The sequence below is a fragment of the Muntiacus reevesi genome, chromosome 2 (assembly GCF_963930625.1).
Source record: "Muntiacus reevesi chromosome 2, mMunRee1.1, whole genome shotgun sequence".
Classification (NCBI taxonomy): domain Eukaryota; kingdom Metazoa; phylum Chordata; class Mammalia; order Artiodactyla; family Cervidae; genus Muntiacus; species Muntiacus reevesi.
The window spans coordinates 170,362,261-170,370,994 of NC_089250.1; the positions used below are offsets into that span (position 1 = coordinate 170,362,261).

General features: G+C 55.0%; 1 protein-coding gene across 13 annotated transcripts in view; it reads right to left on the bottom strand.

Annotated features, from left to right (window-relative positions):
- Nucleotides 1-2,187: 2,187 nt before the first annotated feature.
- Nucleotides 2,188-8,734, bottom strand: part of EBF3 (EBF transcription factor 3) — a 124,669-nt gene continuing 118,122 nt past the window's right edge. For 5 of the 13 annotated variants that reach the window (XM_065923546.1, XM_065923544.1, XM_065923547.1 and 2 more), the window contains 5 exons: nt 8,680-8,734; nt 7,516-7,704; nt 6,967-7,164; nt 5,958-6,070; nt 2,188-4,876 (listed from right to left, as the gene is read on the bottom strand). The exon at nt 8,680-8,734 is cut by the window's right edge and continues 123 nt beyond it. In XM_065923546.1, coding sequence (XP_065779618.1) covers nt 4,859-4,876; nt 5,958-6,070; nt 6,967-7,164; nt 7,516-7,704; nt 8,680-8,734 — 573 coding nt within the window. In that variant the 3' untranslated portion in view covers nt 2,188-4,858. The remainder of the gene's footprint in view (nt 4,877-5,957; nt 6,071-6,966; nt 7,165-7,515; nt 7,705-8,679) is intronic. The other 8 variants (XM_065923552.1, XM_065923550.1, XM_065923554.1 and 5 more) reach the window with 5 other exon arrangements.

Below are 8,734 nucleotides of genomic sequence, written 5' to 3' on the forward strand. Positions count from 1 at the left end.
CACCGCTGTCGGGGGTCCACCTTGACCAAACCCGGGTGGTGGGGAGGCTGGGCCCAAGTCTGCCCTGGTCAGGAGCCGCTAACGCTTGTCCCCAGGCCGGGGGCCGGGAGCGGTGTGCCTGCTGCTCCCAGCCCCGCGTCAGCAGCCAGTCCCTGTGAAACCCACGGCCCTGCACCGGGAATGACAAATGACCAAAAAATCAATTTGTAATCTGATTGGAGGTTTTTGATTTCCTCTGATGAGTTTAAATTTCATTAAAAGCAACCTTATTCCAACATAAAAGGAACCCTTGAAGGGTAAAGCGGGGATTGTCTCAGCGCGCCTAAAGCGGCCAGCCCTTTGTGTGATTTGCTCGTCGCATTAATTGTGAGGGCCAGGCCTGGCGGCCCCCCCGCCAGTGTCCGTTGGCAGCTGCGCGGTTATCAGGGCCTGGGATCGGCCGGGCGGGCCCGGAGCACAAGGACTCACATTCAAAACCCGCTCTTGGGCATATTGACACTCGAGTTATCAACAGCTCTTATTATCTGCCAAGCGGGAGCGCGCAGCTCGTGGGGACAGGAGGAGCCACAGACCGCTGCCGCAGCCACCCCCCCAGCACCCTCTTAATTGTGTGTATTCTCTGGAAAAAGTGATCATCGAAGCCTCTTGTCTTGATGAGAAATTGACATTTTCTGAGGACTGCTTGGGTGCCGAGTGGGGAGATAAGGCCCCGAGTTGTTTTAGAGGAGGGCGGGCGTTCCTTCCTTTCAGGGCCCTCTTTATTGCTCCTGTTGACCCGCTTGATGAGTATGGATTTCATGAGGTCTTTTTCAGCATCTGAACTATAAAAGGTTCAGAATGACACCACCCCTTATAGACAAAAGATAACCTTGCCCTTTGAATATATTGATTCTTTATTAACTAGGCTGTTTAATGCAATGAAATGAGGCATTAGATTGAAGCCCATTTCAAGTGCTTTGAATAATCTTTAAAAGCTTGGAAGACCCTGGAAGGCGGCCTGACAATAATTGGCACACATTTGGAGAGAATGCAGCTCTCAATTCGGATTCAGAACACAAACATGAAGTAATTTCCCTCCCCCAGGTCGCCGGACCCCAGCAGGCAGCTCCGGGAGGCAGCCCCTCGCCCACCCATGAGCGGGCATCCCTGGCACCAGCTCAGAGCCAGGGGAGTGATGTCGTCCCCAGTACGCGGTGGAGGGGCTGGCCACAGCCTGTGCTCCACGAGCCTCCTCCTTTGCTGTCTCTTTAAGGCTGAAACAAGAACGCAGTCAAAGGAACCTGATTGTCACTGACAGGGGGGAAAAAAAGGTATTCACAAGTTTCTATGTTTTGAATAATTGTTCCCTGTTTTGCTCAGCAGAACAAGTAATTAAGATGACATTTGTGAGTACTAATTTGGATCATACTTATGTGTATGTGTTGGAGAGCTGCAAGCCAAAACATGCAAAGCCAGCCTTTCATTGAGGAGAAAATGAAAAATGCAGAATGAGATGGAGCCGGGGCACCCAAGACGCACCAGAGCCAAACTGGGCTTCGAAAACCAGAATCCTGGTGCTGACGCTCGTCTTATCACCGCCCGCGCCTTCGGCTGCCCCTGTGTGTGGCCCGGCAGCGGGGCGGTGCACGGGGTCTGCACACCTTGGCCTGGGCCTGGCCTTGACGCCGGGCCCCTCGGTCAGGGCTCAGGGTGCCCTGGTGTCTGCCCGCAGCACCTCAAGCTGGACCTCTCATCCCAGCCTGATGACAGGGGCAGAGGAGCTTGTATCCTGAGTGGCCAGAGCCCTCCCTCTCCACCGCCAGGCCCCCAGTTAAGGAGCAGGGGCTAGGTCGGAGGCCTTGCACCGGGGGCAGGAGTGACCGAGCCCCCGAGAGCCTGGAGGCTGTCTCTGGACCACCGTGGCCCTGGGTCCCACCCAGTCATGCTCAGATCTTCCAGGGGGCACGTGGCCTGCAGACAGCTGGCCCCGGGACCAGCGCCGACTACGCCCCTGCAGGAGCCTCTCCGTGCAGCTCGGAGGAGCGTCTGAGGGCGGACAGCCTTGGAGAAGGCTCCTGCACAGACTGTTCTCATCTTGGCCGAGAGAGCGCTGGGATCCAGGTACGCAAACGACCCCCACAACCCGATGTCAGCGCCGTGTGTTGGGCCAGCCGTTCTAACAATCAAAACAGATCGCGTTACCCAAAGTGAAATTCACAGACAAGAAATACTTTAATTAAATATCGTGTAAAATGAACATTTTTATACAGTTAAATATCTGAAAAAAAATGTACAGATAAAACAATCTTATTGTAGGGTCTTCAACAGTAAAATCTACCATTTAGTGGTGCGCTCAGTTTTGAGACGATGACGCCGTGAGGGCAACTAGACCCAAACCAAGTGTGGGGTGAGCAGACTCACAAATGTCCCTAATGTGTACACATGAGCTCGTTTTTAGGTTAAACCCTTACGTATACAAAATAAAACGGAGGCAAGTGAGTTCCAAAGCAGCTCCTCAGGCCGGTCACAGGGCCTGAATGTGACCGCTGGCCTCCGGGATGTTCCAATTCTTCCATTTAGTCCCTCAAATGAACACCTTTAAGTCTGGCATGGTTTTGTTTGGTCTTTCTCAAGAGAACTTTAAGAAGACCCTCCCTTTTGTTTTAGATTTGATTTCTGCTGCAAAGTGTTGGCTGTGCCGTGCGTGCGCAGAGGGAAAAGAAAACGGCCCTCCTGGTCTCACCGCGGGTTTGGCACTAACAGGTACAGTGTTGCAGGGAGGCCGTTCCAGTTCAGAAAGCAGACAGTGCCGCTGGGGTCTGACCACAGGAAAGGTGCTGTTAAAAGGGGGTTCCAGACAAGGGTGGCTGTGGGTCCCCTGGGGCCTCCGAGTCTGGGCTGGGCTCGGGAGGACGCAGGACACAGCAGACCCGGATGCAGAGAGCAGTGAGACGGGCCTGTGGGGCTTGTGCTTGTGTGTGTGCACGCGTGTGTGTGCACGCATGTGTGTGTGCGCACACGCGTGTGTGCACGCATGTGTGTGCACGCATGTGTGCACATGTGTCACCATAAATCTCCAAATGAAATCTAGATTAACAATCGTGGTGTAAGCCTGTGATAAGATAGCACAAAGGTTCTTTAAAGAAGTCCACTTTTAAGGCATCGGAGAAGTTAATGTGGCAAACATTTTAATTAAAACATCAGAAGTAAATTTTATTTTAAACTTTAGGCCTCTGAATTTCTCCAGTAAACACGGTTGAGCTATGTGGCAAAGTCATGGGTGGCAGCTAAAATGACTTTTTACATTCTACAAAAAGAAAAATAACAATGAGAGAAGGACGCCGCCCCAAACGGCGTCGCCTCTTCGTGGCCGTTCCACATGCACAGAATCTACTAGGACTTGTCACAGCCGGGTGGCACGTTTTTGTTTTGACTATACAACGAACTTTTTTTTTTTTCTTCAAAAGTATTTGTTCAGATAACTTAAAAATAATATAAAAATAAACAATGAATTTGACTTTTCCTCAAAATTAAAAAAAATAAAAGGACGGAAAGTCTAAACAATAGCAAATTCTGGAAGCACAAATGAAATGCAAGGACGCTGGTTCACTGAACAGAACGGATCAGACAGACAGTTCTCGGCTGAATGCTCTTCCAGCATCTCACACCAGGCCATGATCGAAAACCAACACAGACAAGGAAACGGAAACTGAAAACGGCAGGAAAAGCAATGTACAAAATCTCGAAGATAAATACAATATTTATAATTGATATGTTACAAAATAAAGTCCCTTAGCAACAGCAAGTGTTCATGGAAAAGTAAGTGTTGAATGGAGACCATTTTATTCCTTATAAGACGCATAGGGAATAAAACTTGGTTTGTTTTTTTTTCTAAATAGTTAAGTGGATCTGAAAAAAATTCAAGACAAGTGTATAAATATTTAGCTACAACTTTGGCAAAATCACAAAAGTCTACAATTTTATAACCACATACAAAACACATCAGGGAAGAAGGATCTAGAAGTCAAAAGGACAACTTCTGGTACAAGAAACATGGACGTCACAGTAGCCTAAGAATGCAATAGCATACAGTGCTAGCAAAAGTGGAAAAAAAGCCGCAGATCACACTTGGGAACAGGAAGCTCTAGCAGTGGGGAATATTTTAACCAACAGACAGTAGCGTTTCTTTTTTTCTCTGTCAGTGTGCTTGTTGAAGGCAAGAGAATTCAATATCAAAGTTACAATTTCTAACTACAATAAGTTACAAAGTTTCATTTCATTAAGATGAAGTTAAGCAATGATAAACCCGCCCTCCCCCCGCCCCTGCCACCCCCGTTCTCCTAACCATATAGTCTTCCTTTCTTCCAGTTTGATGGCTCAGACCTCCTTGGCCCCCTTCTGTCACCACAAAAAAATATTTCACATTATAGAGATACACAACCATTGTGAATCTAAGTATGAGTACAGAAAAATGTCTGGAGGCGTTTTTTCATCAGTGTTTTATGATCATCAAAATGGTGCATTCACAAAGTTTCTCCCAACACATAGCAAGTACTAGACATAGCCAAGACGGAGCCAGAAACTTTATACAAAATAGGCGTCGCTTTGTTTTCCTTATTCTTCAGGACTGAGAAATGTGAAAATATGAGAAAAGTTCAGTCAATAAAATGGAATTGTCCATGAAGGAGTAGTTGTTTGCATGTTGATTCTTAATAGTTTAAATAAAATCTTTAAACAAAGTCTCTCGTAGCCTCTCGGCAGCTGCTGACACACTGAAGACCCCGTCCCGCCAGCACCTCACGTGTCCTGACGTGTGCCCTGAAGTCCGTCCTTGGATGCTGCGTGGCGGCAGGTCACAGCGCCCCTCACATGGGCGGGACTACCAACCCAGACATAGCTGCAAGAGAGAGGGGGCAGGTCAGGGGCACCCCTCGCCAGGCGCGGGGGCCTCCCTGGGCTTCGGTCAATGGGACGGTGGCTTTGCACGGCCCGCCACTAACCAGCCGTGGGCTCGGTTAAGGGCACCTACTTCACAGGGTGGGGGTGCACGTGGGGACAGACCCCCCCAGGCTCCTCTCCTCAAAGACCTCACATGACCAAGGAAAGCCTTCTGGCCTTCTGCGTGCGAAGGGGCTGCCGCCCACACACCTCGGTGGCTGGCTTCCGGCAGACAAGAGGCCCGGGCCCCCCCAAGGCCACCTCTGTCGACAGAGGCGTGCCAACCCGGCCACTCCTGTGACACCAGCCGCGGCCGGATCTCAGGCTGGGGGGCACCCGGGCCCCGCTCTCACTCCCTACGTGGACTGGGCATGCCTCGGGCTCCCCTCTGCTCTCAGCCCCTGCCCTGGACCTGCTGCTGACCGCTCCGTATCGTAATGGTGAGTCGCGGGCTGGCCAAGATCAAAGCCACCACAGCCCACCTGGTTTGCAATCTCGGGGCCAAGGGCCCTGACAAGACAGAAGTCACGGCTCCGCGTGTGGGGAGCGTGTCCTTTCTCTTCTCGGAACAGAGAGAGAGCTTGTGCTGAGATGCCAAGTGCAAGGATGCTTCCCAGTGAACTCCTGGTGCAAAGGTAATTTAAAACCTTTTAACTTTAGTGTTGTTTAATTTTTGTCAAGAGTGATTGTTCTCATTAATTTATGTATCACATATTAATACATTTGGTTCATGTAGTGATGGGAGCTTCAATTTCTCAGTTCATTAATTTCAACAATATTAATTTATCTCCGACTCACCGTTACAACTTTATGGTTTGGAAGACCCGTGTGTGTACACACGGCTTTTGCGGTGCGACCTCTCGGCGGGCCTTGGCGCCACGTGGGCGGCGGGCAGGGCCACGCACCCGGCCACCTGCCCCTTTGCCCCTGTGCTCTGGGGACCGCGGCCGGCTCACAGGCCCGTTGGCGGCCCTTCGGGGCTGGGCGACCCCCTCACGCTAACAGGTGTGGTGCAGACAATTATTTCAAATCACGGATACCTTTCCAGTTCCTTTTTTGAGCATTAGTTCATCAAAGTGAAATATGCCACCGACTTCACAAAAGGGCCAGTTTGTCTTCTCCACGGTAGCGTCCTCAGCACCCAGCAGAGAGCCTGGCACATAGTAGGCGCTCGGTAAATACTGGTTGAATAGGTTCAGTTTTTTTTTAAAGGAGTGACTGGATTTGGTTTTCACCGGGAGGAGCATATACCAAAGGAGGTGTCTGAAAGAGGCCAGATGGCGGCCACTCAATCTCGGGGCCTGTGGGCCTCAGGTCACTCACCAGGAGCCGCGTGCAAGCTCACGCGGCCTGGGGGCCCACACGCGACCCCGCCTGCCACTGCCCAGAGGGCCCCGGCACCGGGAGGTCACTGCGCGGCCCATCTGCGTGCCCCGTGCCAGGCGGGGCCTCCCGCGGCCCTCGGGCGGGCCCTGCTCCCTCTGGAGTCTTTGAGAGCAGTCGCCCAGAGAGACCAACTCCTGTCCAGCGCTGGCTCAGGCACAGCCCCGGGTCTCCAAGGACAGCATGGCCTCTGGGGCCCCGTGGTCCCTTAGACCAGGCTGAGATTCGAGGCTCGGGATGGCAGCGCGGGCAGGCCCAGGTCAGGTGGGGGTTGGAGGCGGCACCGCGGCCCGCCACCCAGGCCTGAGGCTACCCCGCGGGCAAGGGGGCTCAGCAGGGCAGAGCGTGGCCCCTCTGGCCTCCCCCGCAGCCTGCCTGCTTTCCCTGTGGCTTTCCACTCCCTGCGGGCATGGGCTGCTTTTACCGCGAGGACACGGAAGTCATCTCGGAAGGATGGGGAAATGGGTTTTATCAACCAAGAGGAAGCCTCTGCTTGCGGGGGCTGATCAGGCGGGGGTCACTCCTAGGCACACCCAGCGGGGGTGGGGACAAAGGAGAGCATGCAAGGGGCAGGGCTGCTCTGCCAGGGGCCCCGGGCGGGCTGGAGCTCCCGCCCCCAGGGAGAGCCCCGCAGGGCCGCAGCGTGGGGCCGGCGCGCACCCTCACCTTGCAGTCCGTTCCCGTTGGCGCTGGTGCAGGAAGGAGGAGGGGAGGCTTGGGGCCGGACCACGGGCGCGAAGGCGCTCTTTTGTTTCACTGCAGAGATGACATTGGCAGGTGAGAATGAGAAAATGCCGTGTGTACTGCTACAGTTTGAAGGGAGGGTGACCGAAGAGGCTGCCACGGTGGGGCTGGACGGCACTACTGTAACAAAGCAGACATGTCAGGACGCGCGACGCGGCCACGGCCACACGACAGAGCGCCCGGGCCTGGCCCGGAGCCTCGGGCCACAGCGCACGCATGAGGCGTCTCTGCTCGGCCACTCTGGGGACCGCGGGCATCAGCTAACGCTTGCGTGGACTTTGGGTTCCAATCGGGCAGCCCCGGTTTGGTGCCGATTCGGGTTGGGCTTCGCCGTGTGCCGGCGCGGGGCCCGGCCTCCAGAGCCACCCGCGCGCGTGTCCAGCAGCTCACACCACAGCACACCCACGCAACGCACACACGTGACTGCAGCGCACATGAGTCTGTGAGGACGCGCGACAGAAAGACACTTACTGCCGTAGGGCGAGTTAGCGGAGGAGCCATTAAGGAATCCAGGCGAGCCCGGGACCCCTAGGTTGGCCATGGCGCCACTTCCGTAGCCGTTCATGCTAGTGCTGACTGTGCTGTAATTGGACTGCTGGGGAGTACTGCTCGGCGCGTATCCTCGCGGGGACACGCTGCTCGTGTTGCGACTGTAGCCGACTGTTGGACCCCCCCCGGCCAAAAACAACGTTATTATCAGGGAGAGACACTGGGGCGGCCGTTCCCCGCAACCTCCATTGCCTGTCAAGCCCTACCAAACGACCGAGCGCGTTCCTCCAGCCCCAGCGCCTCTCGCCAGCTCTGACCGCCTTTGCCACGCCAAGCCCGGCCCGAGTCCAGCGGCCTCCACAGCCGGCCCGCACGCACGCACGCTTCCACCCAACCGTCGGCTGCTTTCATGTTCCTCTTTAGAAGCGATCAGCCACAGCGAGATTCCTGGGCCGCACCCCAGCCCAGCGCTGGGTGAACTTCCAGCCTTGCACTGCCCACCCCACTCCACCCCACGCTAGGTGACCTTCCAGCCTCTGCAGGCCCTTCAAATGCCAGGGCTGACGAGGAGAGCTTCTGTGTGGCCACAACTCCCCAGGAAAGGCGGCTGGGCTTCTCCGTGGCTACAGTTCCTATTTCTGTCAGCGTGGGGGCGGGGGGGGGAGCCGAAGCCTCGCCCCCATCTCGGGATGAGGGTGAATGGGGGCCAAGCAGCTGATCGGGAAGTTTTTCCTGACACGACAGCCTGTGCAGAGTTTAGAGCGGCCGCAAACAGATACAGTGCAGGTGGGGAACGGGCACTTCACTCCACAAACTCCTTCCAAGCTCAGGAACCAATCCCCGCACCATCAGTGCATCCAGGCAGGTTCCCCGGCTCCCTACGTCACGGCCATCCTATGACTCTTCCCAGCCCTCCCAGGGAAGCAGAGCCACTTAAAGATCCACCCCTGAGATGTCTAGCAAAGCCCGGCACGCTGCGTGGCAGTAGCTGTGCCTCAGTTTCTGACTTCTCTGAGCAGCTCCTGCCGGGGGCCCGTCTGAGCAAGAGCTGCCGAGCCCGGGGCGCTGCCCCCGACCCCGCCGGCCTCCAGGCACTGGCGGGCACCCCGCCCAGGCGTCCAGGGAAGGGGGCCCCGCGCGGCGTACCTTGGTCGTTGGCTTGTGACGTCTCTGAGACGTTGACCGCTAGCTGGCTGCTGAA